This window comes from Misgurnus anguillicaudatus, unplaced genomic scaffold, assembly GCF_027580225.2.
Source record: "Misgurnus anguillicaudatus unplaced genomic scaffold, ASM2758022v2 HiC_scaffold_32, whole genome shotgun sequence".
In the NCBI taxonomy this organism is placed as follows: domain Eukaryota; kingdom Metazoa; phylum Chordata; class Actinopteri; order Cypriniformes; family Cobitidae; genus Misgurnus; species Misgurnus anguillicaudatus.
Window position 1 is genome coordinate 3318296 of NW_027395282.1, and position 21871 is coordinate 3340166.

General features: G+C 36.7%; 2 protein-coding genes across 2 annotated transcripts; both read right to left on the minus strand.

Moving 5' to 3' along the window:
* Nucleotides 1-2282: 2282 nt before the first annotated feature.
* On the minus strand, nucleotides 2283-8114 carry LOC129453643 (uncharacterized). Its single transcript, XM_073865622.1, has 2 exons — nucleotides 7943-8114; nucleotides 2283-3649 (listed from the first exon to the last, which is right to left on the minus strand). Exons 1-2 carry the CDS (start codon nucleotides 8028-8030, stop codon nucleotides 2721-2723), a joined length of 1017 nt encoding a protein of 338 aa, XP_073721723.1. The 5' UTR covers nucleotides 8031-8114; the 3' UTR covers nucleotides 2283-2720.
* Nucleotides 8115-17085: 8971 nt separating this feature from the next.
* Nucleotides 17086-20948, minus strand: LOC141363079 (uncharacterized). The gene is made up of 9 exons (XM_073865587.1): nucleotides 20839-20948; nucleotides 20481-20558; nucleotides 19811-20158; nucleotides 19504-19737; nucleotides 19044-19367; nucleotides 18638-18847; nucleotides 18063-18183; nucleotides 17901-17964; nucleotides 17086-17813 (listed from the first exon to the last, which is right to left on the minus strand). Exons 2-9 carry the CDS (start codon nucleotides 20524-20526, stop codon nucleotides 17793-17795), a joined length of 1368 nt encoding a protein of 455 aa, XP_073721688.1. The 5' UTR covers nucleotides 20527-20558; nucleotides 20839-20948; the 3' UTR covers nucleotides 17086-17792.
* Between the last annotated feature and the right edge of the window lie 923 nt (nucleotides 20949-21871).

Genomic DNA, 21871 nt, shown 5'->3' on the forward strand with positions numbered 1-21871 from the left:
GCTCTTTGGTGACGTGGTTCATTACGTTACTGTTGATTATCTGTCCATCATCGTATAAAGCCCGCCCTGACAATTTGATTGGTTCGACCAGCATTTGTCTTAGCATAGTAGCTCCTCAACGGAGAAACCCCAGACCGATCTTCCCGTTTGCAAATTCTTGTGGGCGGGGCTAAGATCGGCTGGCACCCAGGCTAGTGACTTCCCACAGTACAGGATAAATGAGGTGCTCTGAGATTTAAAGGCATGCGCTTCAACGTTTTGGAGAACATAATGTCATATACTCTACAGCCACATCTACTTTCCCACAAGTGGGTTTATTGGTTTCTATTAACCCAAATTTGCCAAAATGTGTATCTAACATAAATTAAATCTTAAATCTAGATCTGGAATGTATTAAAGACTAATATGACGGTAGAAATGGGAGAATTTTAGAGTTTAATTTAAGTGATATTGCTTCCTTAAAACAAATTTCGTTTAATATATTTTTATTTTCTTAAATTTAATTTATGTTTTGTTGATAGGTTTTGTGAATTTAATGTCAAAGAACATTAAAGAGAACACCGTGCATCTCAGGGATGCATAATAGATATAAACTACTGCAATATGTTACCGAATGCCAAAACATGTTGTATTATAGTTTGCAATAATATAGTTGTTGTTGGATGTGCAAAATCATATTACGGAGTATATCACTTGCCTTCAGTTCACAGAAATTAAATTTGCATGCGCAATCAGAGCTTGATGTAGAGGCACATTTGTTTGCTGCATGCTTCTGACTTTTAAAAAATCAAAGTCATATTTTTTTTAAAACCTTAGCCGATTGCGCCTTTTGTGCAGTTTCTGTCTCGCCAGCGAAGAACGTGCGCGGTCAGGGCCACACTTTTAAAAATAAACGTCATATTAACTTAAATACTTTGCCGGCCACGCTTTTTGTCATGAGCATTAAAAGGGTGTGGGGCAACACGCACGTACACACGCACGTGCGTAAAAAGAATATATAGGAGCTGGTCATATATAATTAGAATATCATCAAAAAGTTTATTTATTTTACTAATTCCATTCAAAAAGTAAAACTTGTATATTATATTAATTCATTACACACAGACTAATATATTTTTAAATGTTTATTTCTTTCATTTTGATGATTATAACTTTTCTACAACATTTACAAAGTAAACACAAGAAAAAAATCTATACAAAAGCTAATTCAGTATTAAGATTATATAGAAAATAAATGTGATTTAAGTTATGAAACATTTAAAATAACAAATAACAGACTTCAAATGAATAATAAAGAAAACTAAATTGATGAGACCGAAAAATGCCATTTAGATATATCCAAAAGGAATATTTCATGTTTAACGATCAGACACTGAAGGGCAGAGCAGCTGCACTGAGACAAGCGGCAAATTTCAGAAGGCTGCCCTCTGCGGTGTTCACGACGCTGATCACCCGCTGATCAACTTGAACTCACATATCCAAAATGTATTAATCTATATTCTCGACTAAACAGCTACATTTTATAACACAGAAAGAGCTATATTTAGAATATTAAAAGACAAGTTCTGTATTTTACACTTAAAGCCCTGTTTTCAGATTGTTTATGATGAAATAGAACAGTTTTGACTGAAATTTGGACATATGATGCTGGCCCGAAAATTTCTGTGATATCACCCCCCCCACACCTCTACAATGGTTGCATAGGTGCACTGGAACAATCCTTCCAAAAATGCATTAAACTTTTGTTTACAAAGACGTGAAACTCACTGAGTGGTCAGGGGTGTTCACTGATATGCTCACTCAAAAATCGCTGCAAAAGATGCTTTCCAACAGCTGTTTTAGCATTCGTTGTAAACTTGTGGACTTATTTTTCCAAACGCCTCACACCCGTACATTCTTCCGTTGAGAGCTTGAATAATAGACACTCCAGCCCAGGTGGTGGCGATAATCCGCCTTTGCCAATTGCAAAAATACCAACAACTCCATTTCCGTTTCTGGCGGCGAAGTAATACCGTACCTCGCAGCACATCTAATACAAGTCAATGGAGTTGGACAAAAACTACGATAAAACAGCTGTTGGAAAGCATCTTTTCCAGGGATTTTTGTGTGAGCATATCAGTGAACACCCCTGACCACTCGGTGAGTTTCAGGTCTTTGTAAACGAAAGTTTAATGCATTTCAGGAAGGATTGTTCCTGTGCACCTATACAGCCATTGTGTGTGTGTGGTGGGGGGTGATACCACAAAAGCCGAAAATTCTCGGGGCAGCAGCATATGTCCAATTTTCAGTCAAACCTGTTCTATTTCATCATAAACTATCTGAAAACAGGGCTTTAAGTGTAAAATACCCAACTTGTCCTGTAAGCTTCATTGCCATTGACGCAAAATGCATTCTGGGAAACTTGACTGTCACAAGTCACCTCCTTATGCATCCTTGATAAAATGAGCGGATCAAGTACATGTGAACTTGGCTTGATGTGAACTTGGAATTGGAACAGTACTTGAGCCGTGACTGATGACGTTTCACAAGAACACAAGTACAGACAGGAACGCATATTGAAGAACGGCCCGAATCTTTTTTGCTGTACGCCATTTTTGGCTTTTGTGCGAATTTAGATTTTTAGTAAGAATCGTACGCAAATCGTTAATTTTCATTAATACGACCCAAGCAGATTTCTAAACGTTGTTGCCATATCCACACTGTTGACACATGAATGGTTTCTATCGAGTGTGAATCTTCACATGTGTCTTAAGATTACCTTCACTTGTAAAACTCTTTTCACACTGAAGACATATGTAAGGTTTCTCTCCAGTGTGACTTCTCATGTGAATAACAAGTCCACGTTTTTCTATGAAACTCTTTTCACACTGAGGACATGCGTGAGGTTTCTTTTCACTGTGAATCATCATGTGTCTCTTAAGTTGACACTCCATACTGAAACACCATTCACACTGAAAACACGCATATGGTTTCTCTCCTTTGTGAATTGTCATGTGTGCTGTAAGAATACTCTTCCTTCTGAAACATTTTTCACACTCATGGCATGTGAACGGTTTCTCTCCAGTGTGAATTCTTGTGTGTATCTTAAGGTCTCTTTCAATAGAGAAACTCTTTCCACACTGTTGACAAGTGTAAGGTTTCTCTCCAGTGTGAGTCATCATGTGTGTCTTAAGTTTACTTGCTGTTCTAAAACTCTTTTCACAGTGATGGCACAGATGTGGTTTCTCTCCGGTGTGAATCCTCATGTGTACTTTAAGGCTTGTTTGAAAGGTGAAACTCTTTCCACACTCTTGACAAGTGTAAAGTTTCTCTCCAGTGTGAATTCTCAAATGTTTCTTAAGGTTAGATGCAGTTGTAAAACTCTTTTTACAGTGATGGCATGTGAATGGTTTCTCTCCAGTGTGAATCATCATGTGTACGTTAAGATGAGCTTTTCTTCTGAAACTCTTTCCACACTGTTGACATGTGAAAGGTTTCTCCTCACTGTGAGTCTTGTTGTGATCTGCAGGGCATTCATCTTCACTGAAACTATTTTCACACTTTATGTCTTCTGTCTTCAGAGTTTCTTTCTGTGAAACATGGTTGCTTTCTACAATCTGATGTTTCTCATCCACTTCAGTTTGACTCTCCTCTTTCACTTCCATCATATCTAAAATAAAGACAGTAAATAGTTCAGGTTAATAAATCAGAGTAACAAAACACATTTGAGATGTCATGTATCCATGTTATTTTTAATGTGAAGTACATTATGTCATTTCTATTGTCAATTTCTGCTCTTGTAGTTTAACTCTTGTGCTGTGTTCAAAACTCTTTAACACTTTAAATATCACCAAACATTGGATTCTATCTTTTTGTCAACTTGTTTTCTTTCAGTTAGGACTGGTTTTGTTTTGTTTATCTTTTTTGAAGTAATTAATCATAGGCCTAATTAATCTGAGCTTATGCACCTCAATATTTTAGAGAAAATAGCATTATATGTGAATATGAAATTCCAGGAACTTTCAAAGCTAGAATCTTTCCATGGGAATTAACAGGAATACAGGCGCTGGTCATAGAATATCATCAAAAAGTGACTGATATATTTCAAATGTTTATTTCTTTTTATTTTGATGATTATAACTGACAACTAAGAAAAATCCCAAATCCAGTATCTCAGAATATTAGAATATTGTGAATTTTGAAGACACCTGGTGCCACAATCCAATAAGATAATTAACTCAAAATACCTGCAAATGCTTTTAAATGTTGACTTGACAGTTGTCCAAAAGACGACCATTGACACCTTGCACAAGAAGGGCAAGAGACAAAAGGTCATTGCAAAAGAGGCTGGCTGTTCACAGAGCTCTGTGTCCAAGCAAGTTAATAGACACAGGCGAAGGGAAGGAAAAGATGTGGTAGAAAAAAGTGTACAAGCAAAAGGGATAACCACACACTGGAGAGGATTGTGAAACAAAACTCATTCAAAAATGTGGGGGAGATTCAGAAATAGTGGACAGCAGCTGCAGTCATTGCTTCAAGAACCACTACGCACAGACGTATGCAAGACATGGGTTTCAGCTGTCGCATTCCTTATGTCAAGCCACTCTTGAACAACAGACAGCGTCAGAACCGTCTCGCCTGGGCTAAAGACAAAAATGCTGCTGAGTGGTCCAAAGTTATGTTCTCTGATGAAAGTAAATTTTGCATTTCCTTTGGAAATCAGGGTCCCAGAATCTGGAGAAAGAGAGGAGAGGCAAACAATCCACGCTGCTTGAGTACCAGTGTAAAGTTTCCACAGTCAGTGATAGTTTGGGATGCCATGCCATCTGCTGGTGTTGGTCCACTGTGTTTTTACTGTGTATACCAGGAAGTTTTGCACTTGCCAAAGCTACCAGCACCTGCTTTAAGGACCATGGTATCCCTGTTCTTAATTGGCCAGCTAACTCACCTGACCTTAACACCATAGAAAATCTATAGGGTATTTAGAAGAGAAAGATGTGATATGCCAGACCCAACAATGCAGAAGAGCTGAAGGCCACTATCAGAGCAACCTGGGCTCTCATAACACCTGAGCAGTGCCACAGACTGACCGACTCAGTAATTCAGGCAAAATGAGCCACAACTAAGTATTGAGTGATGTGCTAATACTTTTCATGTTCTTACTTTTCAGTTTTTTAGTTCTTTGTATTGGTCTTAAGTAATTCTCTAATTTTCTTAAATACTGAATTTGGAATTTTCCTTAGTTGTCAGTAATAATCATCAAAATTACAGAAATAAACATATCAGTCTGTGTGTAATAAATGAATATAATATACAAGTTTCACTTTTTGAATGGAATCAACTCTTTGATGATATTCTAATTATATAACCAGCACCTGTATATGAAAATTAATGGGAATAAACTGGGAATTTGAAAAATTTGCAGTGATGCCTATAACAGGGAACTAAAATGTACTTAAAAAACTCTTGCAGCATAATTGATTAAAACAACAAGATTTAATGCAATTACTTGCCTGCATATTCCTCAGTCACCTCACACACACACACACACACACACACACACACACACACACACACACACACACACACACACACACACACACACACACACACACACACACGCGCGCGCGCGCGCGCACACGCACACACACACACACATACACATGAACATAAAACTGGACTACATCAAGTAAAGTAAGTTTTGATGATAAAATAAATATATTTGATCTATGATATTATAGTTTAACTAGCAAATACCAAAATGTGTTTATACAGTAGCTAGCTAAACAGAATATCAGATATCTAAGTGTAAACTAGCACTAGTATAATAACTATAATAATGTTTATTATGTTTATGGGGCTGAATTCCCAGACAGGGATTAGCTTAAACCAGGACTAGGCCTTAGTTTTATAAGGAAATATTACTAGTTTTAACAAACATGCCTTACTAAAAACATTACTTGTGTGCATTTTGAGGCAAAACAAAGGGTACTGATGCATTTTAAGATATGTTGGTGCAAGTTGTTTTCAGTTTGGACAGCATTTAAAAAATGTTTAGTCTAGGACTAGTCTAATAGCCTGACCACGTCAGACTTTGTACTTCTGCTAAATTTCATCACGCTACTGTACTCAGTCTGAGATACCTCCCATTCTAACCGTTTTCCTCCGGCATCGAGACAGCCGTCCAATCAACGAACAGAGGGCGGGCTGAGAGCCGTAACGTAGACGCCAAGCGCTGAATGTACGGTTGTAGTTTGTAGTGGACATGGAGGCACAGAAAGCTATTCGCTCTGTTGTGGAGAACCGGCACTTGCCAACTTAAGCCCGAACAAGAAGGGTGTTTTTTAAACATTTTGAATGGAGATTATGTTGTTGCCCTACTCCCGACAGGTTTTGGGAAAATTATTACCGATTGTCAGCGAGAAACTGTGTGCAGCACTGCTTGACGTGCACAACGATCGAGAAATCATGGAAGGGAATTTCATTGTTCACAGTTAATGGTGGAGGACGCGTGGGCAAACATTCCTTGGTGACATTCCTGATTAACCAGAAAATAAAGTAGGAAGATAGACGTGAGTGGAAAGACACCATAAGGATAGTGTTCAACTAGCTCTGGCCCGATTTACTTTACATAATCTGCAAAAGTCGTTCATAGCCATGTTAACTTCGGTATTTCGCTCGATGGGTTTGTTTTCACATCATACGTGTGTTTTACAGCAGATTTTCGATGCAGCTGAGCCTGCGCATAACGGACATCATATCCAAACGTTATGTGATTGGCTTACGTTTAGACCAATGATTTTAAACTTCAGACAAGTTCCTCCCACGAGAAGAAAAACGATTGTCAATTATGCCCAGCCAGACTCTGTCTACAAAGAGAAGCAAAATAGCAGAGGATGGTATTACCAGGCTACTATTCTAATCCCTGTCCGGGAAACCACCCCTATACGTGTTTGTATATAATGTAGTTTATATAAATATCCCTAGATGTCCAAAAATTCCCATTAAATTTCCAGTTTGATATATTTCCAAAATTTCCCAGATTAGATTCCAATAAAAAGTTTCTGAACAGTTTTTGGAAACTTTCCACCCAATAATTTTGGCAATATTTAAATCCTACAAAAAATTGCAGTGTTTATAGTCTACTTTAATGTTGATTTGGGAAACACAGAAAATTATTTTGAATTTTTTTTTTTCTAAAACAGAGAGTTAGACTCGTGCCGTTCCCGGTAAAATATAAGTCATTCAATTTACCCATTTAAGAACAAACCAAAATAAAAAACTTTGTGTGAGCTCATGTAAATGATGTATGCATCTAATGCATTTACTGAATGTATGAACAATAAATGACAATAGCCTATTTCATGTGCCTTGTTAATGGGCGCTTTGCATTTAAAACAGACAGTGCTTGTTTGGAAATCTTTTGGGGCACACAATGTGCATCTCTTCCTTTTCTCTCTTCTGTCTGAGACATTTAAAGGCCCAGGTTATTATAAGCTATTTTCTGTAGGCCGGTCATTTATGACAAGATAAAAATACCCTTTTTTGAGAGAGAGAGAGAGAGAGAGAGAGAGAGAGAGAGAGAGAGAGAGAGAGAGAGAGAGAGAGAGAGAGAGAGATTGTTGTAGTCTTTATAAATAAATGACTTGGTTTACAGAGTTTTTATTTACCAAGTCAATATATTTCAGTCCGATGCAATAACATTCTCTCTATAATGATGTGAACACAACATGAGGTTTAACTTTAGTAGAGCATTACATGGAGATCACAGTCATTCAATCCACTGAAGGTTGCTTTGGATAAAACTCTTTACCTGATGTTTCAATCTAATTCTACTGAATCTATTATAGATGCAGAAAGTTATCATCTCATGGATTTTAGTTTATTTTCCCCTCATGTTTCTCAATGTTTTTATGATCATTCCTCAACCATCAATAATAAAGATTATAAAATAGACACCAACCTATTTGTTCCTCAGTATCTTCATCCTTTATTCTGCATGGTTGTGGATCTGTCATCTTCTCAAGCTCCTCTTTTACCAGCATCAACATTATGTCATGAAGATTTCAGTTGTCACACATGGAGTGTTTTCTCTGTGTGTTTGACTCCAGCATTTATTGGTGGATTGTTGTAGGAGGAGCTTCACTAGAGATGAAAGAAGAGGCATTAAAACATTTAATGTAAGTAAAACATTCACCATCTATTTCAGTTGTTTTAATGTTTTACTTGCACTGAAAAAAACGACTTTCCTACTTAGTGTTTTTGTCTTGTTTTCAGTAAAAATATCTAAAAAATCTTAAATTAAGATGTTTTATCTTGATGAGCAAAATTACCTTAGAAAATAAGTCTAGTTTTTAGACAAAAAATATAAACTAAGTAAATTTGTGCATAAAACAATTAAGCTAAAAAAATCTGCCCATGGAATAAGAAAAATTTTATTGAAATAAGTTTACATTTTTCATAAACACTTAATTCAAGAAAAATGTTCTTATACAATTGGCAATGTTATCTATACAAACGTAATGCTGTTTTTTTTTTTTTTTTAATAAAAACAAGCTCCAGTTCATGTTCTCTGAATAATAAACACTTTTTAACACATGATATGCCTGAATGCAAATAATTTAAATAAATATCACAATAAAAAGGTTAGAGGAACAATATCAGAATGTTATGAGAATGTTTAGGTAACGTTAGCGTAATGTTTGTAGACCGCATTAACACCTTGTGTGTGCATTATTTTCGACAAATTCCACAGCCTGTAGTCAATTATTCATTACTGAAAATGTTATCTAAACAAAAAGTAATGCTAATACTCAATTTTACGATTTCATACGGTAGATCCACATTATCATCAAGATTAAATTATGCATTGTTATTTGTGCTTGTACTGAGATAAATTTATTTCATATACATCTTGTAAAATCCAATCTTAAATCAATATTTAAATACAAATATGTGGTTCATGCAACACGCACGCTGATTAATGCATTTATTACAAAATGAAATATATGATGTAAAACACAACCATTTATTAAAAAAGTACAAAAGTTTTGTACAACCTGAAGTAAACACATGAAATAATCTAGTTAACGCACAAAGGCAGTGATTCAGTGTTAAGATTCTATTGCTTTAAACTTTAAAGGGACACAAGGCAGCATTTTTATGTTAATAAATAATCTTCGTAAGTCGGTAACAGTGGTGTCAAAAGTTACTCAAGTAGAAGTATAGATACTAGGGTTTAAAAAGACTTTTGTAGAAGTTGAATTATCAACTCAAGCTTTTTACTCAAGTAAAAGTGAAAAAGTACTGGTTTCAAAACTACTTAAAGTATAAAAGTAAAAGTAATGTAAGGAAAAAAATGTAATTGTGGGAAAAAGCTTAGACCGCGCCACAGGGGCCTATTGTGCACTACCCTATCTCCTCTAAGAAATGTTTCTAAAGGCCATAATAACTATAGTGTTATATTTAAAATGTTAATGTAAAAAAAATGTGGGATGCACTAGGGCCAGGGGTAGGCAACATCATTCCTGGAGTGCCGATTTCCTGCAGATTTTAGCTCCAACCCTTATAAAACCTTGGCTACCTGTAGTTTCAGGTGACTTTATAGACCTTTATTAGTTTGTTTAGTTCTGCTTGATTAAACCTGGAGCTAAACACTGCAGGACATCGGCACTCCATGTTGCCTACCCCTGCACTAGGCTATCTGTTTCAACCACATACGGTATATGCCCAATAAAAATGAACGCATTTCAATACAATGCAAAAAAATACATTAAAGCAGTGGTTCTCAAACTGGGGGTCGTGAGATGGTGCCAGGGGCCCCAGTTTTATAATATTTTATGAAATACATTACTTTATTATAAATTCTGTGTAACTGAACCTTAGAAAAAATAAGGCTACTAAACAAAAGCAATACATTGTATAATTTAATATGTTTTGTTTAATTCAAATTTTAAGTTTTAGAATGTTTATGTCATACTTTTTCTTTGGGGGGCCGCAAAGGAATCCACTGTACACAAGGGAGGCCACAAAAAAAAGGTTTGATAACCTCTGCATTAAAGAACCTTATTACACGGCTCTCTGGAATGCTTGATTCTAATTGGTCAGTTGAGACATTTGCAGGTTCGTTCTTTTCGAATAATAACCGCTCCAAAATAATAACGCATAGCCGGTACTACTTTTACGAGTAAAATCGCTCCGCGCCCATAAAGATTACTGTTTGTTAGGCGCCATCTTGTGACAAACACTGGACAACCACGACAAGACACAGACAGCTTACTGAGACTGAACTTGACAAAATAGAGCATGACAGCTACGAAGCCAACACACAAAAAAATACAGAATGGGCATTAAAACTTCTCAAAGACTGGCTAAAAGAGAATAAAATGGAGACAGACAAGTATGAAGCAGAGGATCTTAATAAGGTATTACGATCATTTTATGCATCTGTGCAAAGTTTCGCGGAAGGATAAAAATGTTAATTCAAAACAAATATGCCAATAAAATGTTTCAAATTCATATTCATGTCCAGTTTTTTTCTTATGTGACAAGTAGCCGTGTAATAAGCGGGATAATGTAGAGTCAGCCGGTAGTTATCGGGAAATAAGCCCCTTCAGTGTGATACAAGACCCTCCGCTTCGCGTCGGGTCCTGATCACACTGTCGGGGCTTATTTCCCGATAACTACCGGCTGCCTCTACATTATCCCTTACATATATGTGTACTGCTGAGCATTAACATTCCATAGAGAGGAAGATATGATGACTAGATGCCTATAAATATTGTAATGGTGCAAAAAGTCAAACTTCAGAGCAGTGCCGCTGGTGGCCAAACTTTTATAGTGGTGCCCTCTTTAGTTAAAAAACAACAAAATCACACACAACTATAGTATGGGTGAGAATAGAAATATGCTATTGTTATCATTTATAATTGTATTTTGACAGCAACACAAACTACAATTATACAAATATGCAATTATATATTATAGCCTATATTTCTGCATCTGTACTTGTGTAGCTAATGGACTTCAGTACACTTTACTTTAGTCAGTATAAATCCCAGCAATTTTGGAGAATTACTCAATGTTTTTCTTGTAGAAACAGGTTTAAGGAAACAGCTGATGTCTATTAACAAAAGCAAAAGTTGGTATGTATGGTTATGTGTTTGATTGATTATTTTTTAGCATATATACAAAACAACAGATGTCTTTAGCATAGATATCTTTGCCATGCTTCAAAACGCAACGCAGCACAATGTCATTTAAGTTGAACAACTGAAGTTACATGATATAAATTGGTATTGTTACACTATTTAAATCACACAGATGAGTTGGTGTCAGCAGTCAGCTACACATTTACACTAAGGTGACCAGACGTCCCCGTTTTCCGGGGACAGTCCCGTTTTTTGGTGTTCTGTCCCCGACTGAAGCTGTCCCCGGAAATGTCCCCGTTTTACAGCATTTCCAAAACAACCAGCAAATACACTGAAAAACCCGATTAACATAGCGTTTGTAGTACCAGACCGGAGCAATCAATCATGTAATGATTATTTTTACCAGCAGAGGGGGCCGCGAGCTACTTATTACTTGCGCACGCCATTGATTTAGCGATGAAGAATTTACAACGAGACACATGAGAAAGCATCATTATCATCAATCAAGTTGTCATAAGATATGAAAACAGTTAAAGTTATGGGGGCTTAAGGTACTAACTACTCATGTTAAATTAAAATAATAAACCAACGAAGTGAACTGATCACAGTATGCTACGGAGCATTTGTTTTGTGTAGGCTAAATATGTTTACATTTTGCATGATTCCTTCTGTTCTTCACGTTTACAATGTTATGAAATCAGCTAAAGTAGTACCTTAGAAGTCATTTTTGATGAGGTATGTCTCTTGTGTAAAAAACGGGAGAAAATTGATTTTTAGGCTACAGAAATTGTCCAATTAATTGAATTAGAAACACTGCAAAAAATGACTTTCTTAGTATTTTTCTCTTGTTTTCAGTACAAATACAAAAAAAATTCTTAGGTCAAGATGCATTTTCTTGATGGGCAAAATGACCTAACAATATAAGTCTAATTTTCAGACCAAAATATCAAATTTGTGCTTAAAACAAGCAAAAAAAATCTAACACTACTGAATTCAAGAAAAATATTTTTTGGATGTTTTAAGCACAAGTTCACTTAAATTTATTTTTTTGTCTCAAAGCTAGATTTTTCTCAAAGCTAGAAAATGCATCTTGTTTTAAGATTTTTTAGATATTTGTACTGAAAATAAGACAAAAATACTATTAAGTAAGAAGAAAGTCATTTTTTTGCAGTGAACCCACAACAATAAAAAAAGAAAACTTTTTGTCCCCATTTTTTAATTCATAGATAACAACAAATGAGATTTTAATGATATTTTCACCATTTAACTAGGAAATCTCCCCGGTTTTCATTTAAAAAATCTGGTCACCCTAATTTACACAGGCTTGTGAATGTGAACTGACCTGAAAGTGATGCGCGAGTTTTATTTCGTACTTTTCCATTTGAAGGGTCCGTGTACGTTTTGATAGTTTGTTTTTTCGTTTAAACCAAAAAAAACGAGAAACCACACGTTTTTCGTTTGTCGTTTAAAAAAACGCTAAAAAAAGAGCCGTTCTTCCGTTTTTGGTTTCTGAATCTAAAAACGAAAAACGACTAAACCAAATTCAAATAACGGTTCGATTTTGGTTTTTGAAACCCTTTTTTCATTTCTCCGTTTGAAGATCTACATTAAAATAAAGACAGATTGGCCACGTGACGCGGAAGTTATAGTAAATAGAGCCTATCAAAATAAAAGCCGGTCATAATAAAGCACTGACGTAACACCAGAGTAACGTTATAGAAAAAAATCTATAAATAAATAGGCTTTGTTGTTACTGTTAGCGATATTTGATAAAATACCATGTTATCTAAATACAATGTGTGATGTGTTGAGGTATTTTTTATAAAAAATAATGTGTTACATTCATATAATATTTCAGTAAGATAACAATTAAATTATTCTAACGTTAGGGGAACGTTAAAATAACCTAAAAATAACATTAGGGGAATGTTTATTTTCTTAAAGAAAACATTCCTGGCTAACCCAAAACCTTGGAAAATAGGGGAACGTTTTGGGAACCAAATTGTTAGCTGGGATGGGCAGGAATATTTGGCTTACATGAAAATCCAGGATTTATCAATATTCTACATTAAAGGGGCCGTGAATTGGTCGATTTTATTGCTTTATGACGTTGATTGATGTCTACTTATGCATTTCGCGTTGTTTTTACATTCAAAAACATCAAAAGCAATAAGTAATACGCTATTTTGTAACATGGATTAGTGGCTGTCTTGAGAAATGGTTCGTTTGAAGGGGCGGGCCGCATTGAAGACCTGAACGTAAACACCCACTGCTATGATTGGACAGCTTCATTCCCCGTCATTACATGTAGGGAAATGTTTTTAAAACATTAATGTGATAAAAATAGCAGCCGAACACAAATATGTTTGAGACACAAAAGATTCTGGGTGCTAAACATGATACACATAAATGACAATACGTATATTAAAGTAGAAACAAAACTCGACGTGACTAAATTACCGTATAAAACACAGTAAGCGTGCATCCGAATCTAAACTGCGGCTAATAAATCCTTATCAATAACTTTGTATATTTCTATTGTGCTTGTGAGGTTGCTTTTACATTCACGTAATGTTAAATAACACAGTTATATGATAAAAAAATAAGCTTTGTTGAGTGTTTGACCTTTCAAACGCAACTTGCCTAAGTTACCGTATACAACACAGTAAACGGGCATCAGAATCTAAACTGCGGTTGATAAATCCTTCCTTATAACTAACTTTGTATATTTCTACCTTTAAATTACAGTCGTATTGTTAAGTGTTGTACCTTTATTAATCGTTTAATGTTTTTAGTAAATTAAAACAGTCAACAAACGTATTTAGACACGGATGTTACAACAGGACACATTAAGCAATCTCTTTTAACAAAGCAATAGTGAAACGCAGTAACTTAAATAAAGTAAAATGTCTTACTGTGAATTATACTGCTGTGTCATTGTTGTCAGATCCAATATAAGTGGTGCTTCTGACTGAGTCTCTCTGCAAATCCAGCATCGACTTCTTTACAAATGAATCCATGTCCACAACGTTAACAAACCAGGGAGCTACACTGCGACCAAAATGGTCGCATATGCGACCTTTTGAACTGCCGTTGCGACCCTAATTTTTAATGGGTCGCAAATGTGCTACCTAATGTTTTAGACAATATGCTATGATTTACTAGGACATTTATTAAAACATAAATGTGGATTTTAAGAATACGTTTTATAACGTGCTCTGAGCCATCAACACGTTGGCTTCATTTTGCGTGAAAGCACGTCGTGTCTCTCCCCATCAGTGTGCGTTCGCGTGCTCAGCTGTTTCTCAATGAATTAGGTGCGACGCAAGCGCGGTGGGTGAGCCGAAGGAATCCATACTGAAGCAGTCACAACGACGATACTACCAGCTAGGCCGTATATTTCATCGCCAGATCCAACCTAAGCGAAGTGGAGGAAGACGGGTGTCCTTTGTGTTCACTAGAGTGTGGTGGGTGAGTCCTTGTGCTGTGGAAACCTTTATTTTGACGTGGTGCTGTATATTGCTGTGGATTGCTGTGCATTATTGTGTGTCTTGTCAGATAAACCCCCGCCTTCATACACGTCGTCGAGGGAGGACGAAGAGGCTATCGGCCCTTATATACTTCAGTACAGCATATGTTGTGAGTGTGCTCCAGGCCTAAGGTAACAGTAAGGTGCCTCGGAACGATCTTTCCCCGTCTAGACATTGGGTGAAATTGGAGAGAGTGGCGGTGGAGAACAGAAGGACTAGCAGACGTGTGAGTACGATCAAGGGCTGTCATTTTGGATGTGTTCAGCTGTATAGGAATTGCTGTTGCAGAGTGAGAGGTGTAGGAACTTCACCGTCCCGAGGCCTCTACAAAGGGGCGCCCCTGTCCAGTGTTCGATCGCCTAACGGTAGCGAGGAGAGGGCAGCGCTAGGCCCGGTGAGACGGTGTGACGTCCACGCCTCTGTAACCATCGAGCCAGTCGAGAGGGCTCGCCCCCGACGCCACGTAGGAACTGCTTGTCCCATCAGACACATCGCAAACATTTGACGTAAGCCTGCCACATTTGCTAGAAGTCATATATACTAACCTCTTTGAGCCCGTTCATCGACCGATACGGAGAACACACTGTCTCCGATCGGCACGGAGTGAGCGCCACGAGAAAGAAACTTGTACCTACGGTACGTTGTGCCCAGCAGAGAGGTGAGAGCCATACGAATCGAATTTACTGCACCTTTGTGTCCTAGTCATCCCCTGTGGAGAAGGAAAGAGAGAGAGTGAACAACACGAGAAGGAAACGAGTGAAACTTGTACTTACGGTACGCTGTGTCCAGCAGAGAGGTGAGAGCCATACGAATCGAATTAACTGCACCTTTGTGTCCTAGTCATCACCTGTGGAGAAGGAAAGAGAGAGAGTGAACAACACAAGGAGACGAGTGAAACCTGTACTTACGGTACGCTGTGTCCAGCAGAGAGGTGAGAGTCATACGAAGTGGATTAGTTGCACCTTTGTGTCCCAGTCGCCCCTGTGGAGAAATGGAAAGGAAAAGTGAGCGGCACGTCCAGAACTGTGCGAACAAGGGAGAAGGCTCCACGAATTAAGCTAGGTGCTCAAACAGGACGTTACTTCTAACACTCACACTGCTTTGATTTCTGCCTCCAGGAAGAAGGAGGGCACCACGGATAGTAGAGACCAGGCAGGAGCCTGAGTCTCCTACCCCAGTCCACCGGGCCTTGGACCCCCCCGTTGTCCCCTTCCTCCCTGTCACCCTCTTGGCCGTGGCCTACCTGGAGGACAGAGCCAGATACTAGTTTTAATTTCCCTTCCCCATTTCCCCATTACATTTTAAATATTTAAGCCAATAAATAAAGTGTTTTTATACTTACCTGTCCTCGTTGTTGTCTGGTCATTGGGTTGGTTTTGGGGACCTCCTCGAGGTGGAAGTTGAGAAGGGGCGTGGCTCTAGCCATAAAGCATAGCCAGCCCCTGGGTGTGACATAGTTGCACTTGAGTTTACTACTTGACTTATAAAAAATTTGCCTTGTTGTGTACAGTAGAATTCTGATGCATCGCAATGCATCGTAGAATCGAATTGAATCGTTACCTGGTGAATCGTAATTGAATTGAATTGTGAGGGCAGTGCCAATGCACACCCCTAGTTGATGTGACCCCTTTAAATTAAACATGACTTTCTTTTGTGTTATTTAGTGAATTCACTTTGAAAATCCTTTTTATCTGTCCACCACAGAGAGACTCTTGTATATTTGGTGCAGTGTTGTTTTTGTCCACTAGAGGCAGTTGACTTGGCTGTGTTGGGTGAACTGATTACATCTAACCTAAATGAAGAAGTTAACTAAACACAGGCATGCACATGGTTAGCGTGATGTTTCAAGAAAATTACTTCATCTTAATATTTTCTTTATTGTTATGTGTGAATCCTCTGCTTATTGATGTTGATTTTGCCTGAAATAGGTGAGCAAATACATACAAAAATCATACTTCGTACTCTTTAAGTACGGTCATGGATGCGCCCACTGCACTCAGGATCTGCCTTCATCAATTTTGTCGTGAATGATGCCAGTTGGTTAAAAAAATCACTGAACTTCATGACACATGACCCTACAAGAGTGATTACTGATAGACTGTTTGTCTCCTAAAAAAAACAATCACCTAACATAACTACTTTTTACTCAGTGACTTTTTATTTTTTACTCTGAAAAATTTACTTTCACCCCTGCTCTCCCCTACTTGGGTACAGACTCAAGTAAATTTTTGAAGTTATAGTCCACCTCTGCTGTCAACTGTGTGGTTACATCATTAAAAAGCCTCATGTGTTCAACAGAATAAAGAAACTCATACAGGTTTAGATCAACATGAGGGTGAGGAAATGATGACAGACACTTTTATGATTAAATAAACTCTCCTGTTAAAACAGTAAATGACCAATCAAAATCAACTTTTATATGTACTTTTATTTCATCTTTATTTTACTAAGTCTCCCAACTCTTTTTGAGTGAAACCTTGCACAGAAGACACATTATTACACAAAGATTAAATTAAAAACAATAGAGATCAAAGTTAAAATTCACTAATATAAAGGACTTTTAATGCTATTTGTAAATACTGAAATGTATTTATACAAAATCCAGCCTGAGAATAGCAATAACACACTCTTATAACAGATAAACTTTATAAGCTTCAAACTTTTAATAAGCAACATGCATGTAAATAATGTCCTCATAGTCCAAAACATTTTAAAATAAACTGAACAAATGCTTTCCTAACCGCAAGATTAAAGCACAGCCCTGTAATAAAATCCTAACCTAACTAAAGCAGCATTGAGTTGAATAACAGCCTGATTTATAGTGAAGATGAAAGTAGATCACAGTATCATCTACATAAAGATGCACTATAGCAAAGTTTTTACAGGATTTATTCATTGTGATGTTACAGTTGATCTGACACTGACACAAGACTGTTGAAGATAAACTCAATACTTCAATGAATAATTCATCTATTTCAGCATTAGATTATTTACACTGAACTGTCATTAATATGTCACTGTATATGACATCACTGCATCACTGATGTCACTGCTGAGAGACTGTTGCTAGGTGATGATGTCATAAAGAGAGTTGTGACATCACTCCAGTAGTTCTGATGGACAGACAGCTGATCTACTCACAGACCTTCAACATCTAACAATGACAAACACACAGAAAGAGATAATGTTATAAAATCTGACCATTAGTTTATTTAACATACAGATATACAGATTTTCTCACCTCTATTTGTTTGTCATCAGTTTTGTTTTTAGATGAGTTCAATTTATTCATGCAGATGAAAAACCTGTAGGGTCAAAATTCACACTCTTACAATCTGAATTCATATCAGAATATTCACTGTATGTTATGCAGTTTTGAGTTTTACTTGATATTTTTACTTACCAGATAAATACAGCTCCTATAATGAGAAACTGAGGCAGAAACACCAACAGAGAGACAAACACTGAACTGTACATTTCTTCATTGTTTCTGTCAGTTGTTTTATTGGTTTTGTCCATTGAATCTGAAGAAAGACAAACACCAGAAAATTCAGAACATAACTTTACTCTTTATCTTCATTACAAATAGTCAATACAGTAAATCTATCAGATAGATCACCTGAATGCAGGTATGAGAGGCTTTGCTACATTATAAATATCATTACAACTGAAGAGCAATGAACTTTAACCCGTGACTTACAGACTGACACAGAGACAAATGAGTAAAATATTTTAATAAATCAGTTTCTATAAAATGAAAATAATAATAATGACACAAATGTTTCTTTCATTATGAGATATACTGAAGTGTTTGACATATAAACTGTAACTGACACAATATTTATGATCAGCTATGAGTGCTGCACAGGGAAAGTAGCTCAGTGATGATGTCATAGCTGTGAATAAACCAATCAGCATCAAGGACTGAAACTCTCTCTTATATAATTTCATCAGATGTATGATGAGATGTTGTGTTACCTCTTACAGTACAGGAATACTCTTGTAGCTCCTCACTGTTGATTGAGTCCAGGTACAGCTTGTTTAATAATCTCAATCCATCTGTTACCTGTTGTCCATTCTTATACCAGATGTAAGTATGTTTGTTATCCAGAGGGCATTCAGTTGAACAGCTTAATATCACTTTTTCTCCATCTATCACAGGGTCTGGACTGCTTCTCACTCGTGTATCTGAAATTTCATATAAAAGAGTTCATGTCAACTACTTTTCAAAGTTAGGCCTCGTATTTTGATTTAGCTCAATTGGTAAAGCATGGCCTAAATCTATGGCCTAATCACAGTCGTGTTGATATCAGACTCCTACTCGAGCTATAATGCTTCAGTATAATGAGTGCTGCACTACAGAGAGTTTATTATGAGCAGTTACCTGTAACAGTAAGAGTGACTCCAGGATTACCAATAACTTCATCTGATGTGTTAGTGATGATCCGGAACTGATAATATCCAGTGTCATTCACGTTGACGTGTTTGATTCTCAGTGTGTTTCCCAGATACTCCACACGACCAGAAAACTTATGATCCTCACGCAGATCTCTGAGTTCACCAAGTTTATAGTAATCCCAGCATGTTTCCTCTACTGTATCTCCAGTGGGATGTGAGTATGAAGAGTGAATATCTACTGTTGATCCCACTAAAGCACAAACTCTTGTAGAGGTGTAAGTCACAGCCCAACAGCTACTGTTAGAAAGACCTGAAAGAGTCACAAAATACTGCTGTAACATTCACAATCAATTACAAACACACTCATATGGTATATGAATCAACAAGAAAATTACCAATTTTATTCTTCCATTTTAATTTAAATATTTTATAAATGTCAGACTCACACACAGATGGAGAGAGATCAGAAAAATGCTGAGAGCAGTAATAATTGCCAGTGTTTTCTCTGGATGACACAAATATGCTTTGGTCTTGTATTACATATTTTAGATTATTGAACAATTTTGTTAGATATTCTCCATTCTTGTACCAGCGGTAACCATATTCAGGAGGGCAGGAGGAATAACATCTCAGTTGTACTCGCTGTCCTGTAGATTCAGGATTCATCTTCAGCTGTAAAACTAAATAATCAAAATCTTACATTAGATGAGAAATGAAAAGAGTTTAACTGGACTGATGAGAATGTAAATGTACCTGTGACTGTTAGATTGACTGTGACTGAGCTGAGATGTTTAACTCCATCCTTCGTAATGAACATGAGCTGATATTCTCCACCGTCTCTTTCTAACAGATCATATATTCTGAGCTCTGAGTAATCTTTAGTGATCTCTTGAATAACTCGTCCTGAGTAATCTGAATCTAAAGTCAAATCTTCAGGTTCATCTTTGTTTCTCCAGTTTGCTCTCTGTTTCTGACTGAACCAGAACACAGTTTTGATGTTGATGTTTGAGTAATCGCACCTCACACTCATCAGTGTCCCCCTCACAGCACAAATATTCTGTTTATTACAGGTTACATTAAAGTTATCCAATGTTAGGAACCCTGAAGAAGAAACGGTAACATTAATATGTAGTTTACTGTATGTAACTTCATTAAAATTACAGAGCGACGTGAGAGATTCAGACAGTCCTGTAAGGATATGAACTCAGATTCATCAATTTTGTTCTCAAACACAAATCTCTAAGTTCGGTTTTAAATACACAAACTCACTTTAAACATTTTAGAGACTGATCCAAATGGAGAATCCAGCCTTTGGAGTACAGCGATGTAAATTAAATTAGACTAAACTAGTTTAAAATCTGACATACTTTTAACAAATATATATTGAAGTTTTTCAGTATAATAACAAAACTGTGTTTCATACCTTGAATGTGTAACAGCAGGATCAGTGATGAGAGTCTGAAGTTCATGATTTCTCTTTGTAGAAACTCACATATACCAGCTACAAAACATTAAACAAGAACTTTTCTTATTGCTGATAAAAACACAATGTTAGTTTGACTGTGACTTTCTCAAAAATACGTTGTGCACATGCGCAGAACATTTGCGCTCCAAGTTCACGTATTATATTTATGAATCTCGTCACAGAAACGCGCAACAACAACAGCATTAATGGGGTCACGCGTTTAACTAAATTCTGCAGCGTTTGTGTTTACTTTTAAAACATTAGACTACTTGCAATAAAATAGCGTTGTTTCTTTTGAAAAGTGTGTTTTCATTACCTATATCGGAAAACTTCTTAAGAACAACTCCAACTCGGTTTTGACTTTCATACAGAGTAAAGCGTGAACTCCAACGAGAGATGCTGTCGCGAGCGTTGCGTTGCCAAGTCCTCTGCTTTTTTCGAGTTTAGATTTGGGATACTGTTTAAACTATTTCCACCAGTTGTTTTTTTCTGCGGGTTAAAGATTAAATGATTTAGTTGATAAGTTATTGGTATTTGGGCTGTGAATATTCATTGGGATGCTTTTGTGCTAGTTTTGGAAGTCCAGTCGGATGGTTTTGAAACGTGGGTCTGGCAACCCTGGCTGTGCGCTTGCGCATACTTTCGGTTCGGATTCTATAATGTACATGTAAACGAACATTTAAATAAGATTGCAATGTTTAGGGTGCATGTAAACTGTATCGTCGTAACCTTTTGTGCATGTAAACACTTACTCATTTTATAAACTAATGTAGGGAATAGGGAATGAAGGTATGGAGTTATTTCAGACACCGCCCTAAACATTTCGTAATACAGTTTAAAACACAGACAGACATTTTTAGAATAGCAGAAGATGCAACAACAGATGACTACATTTACCTTCATGTTTACCGTAGTAGAGGTTATAGCCAGCTTATGAAGTTAGTTTTGAATTCATGTTTTCTTTAAATTACAAAGAAAATATTATTTTCATTCTCTATAATCAAATAGCCTTGGAAAAAATACCCACTTGCATGGACAGATGAACCTTTACAACACAAAGAGCTTCCTTTAGTGGTTAACATTGTGCCTGCAAGATTGTTTGACATAAATAAATACACAATGTGCTTAAAAAGACAGTTTGAGAAGCTGTATCTGTAGTGAAACTGCATTTTATTAATACATTTAGATGTGAAGCGATTCAAGAAATCACACGCAGAAGTTTGCTTTGAATCACGTTTATACTTTGACATCACCAAGCGGTCTGCATAGCACCAAATGAACCTGCAAACAAACATTGATGTTTATCATCCTGCCCTTGTTTAAAACATTTTAATGTCATTCTCCTGCAG

Bases quoted from the DNA above. Each gene is read 5' to 3' on its own strand.
- LOC129453643 (XM_073865622.1), bottom strand. From the start codon at position 8,030: ATGTTGATGCTGGTAAAAGAGGAGCTTGAGAAGATGACAGATCCACAA. The intron at 3,650-7,942 runs GTTGGTGTCTAT...TCTTTATTTTAG, and splicing joins AGATACTGAGGAACAAATAG to ATATGATGGAAGTGAAAGAG.
- LOC141363079 (XM_073865587.1), bottom strand. From the start codon at position 20,526: ATGAACTTCAGACTCTCATCACTGATCCTGCTGTTACACATTCAAG. The intron at 20,159-20,480 runs GTATGAAACACA...TTTCTTCTTCAG, and splicing joins CCTGCTGTTACACATTCAAG to GGTTCCTAACATTGGATAAC. The intron at 19,368-19,503 runs GTGAGTCTGACA...TGACTCTTTCAG, and splicing joins TGATCTCTCTCCATCTGTGT to GTCTTTCTAACAGTAGCTGT.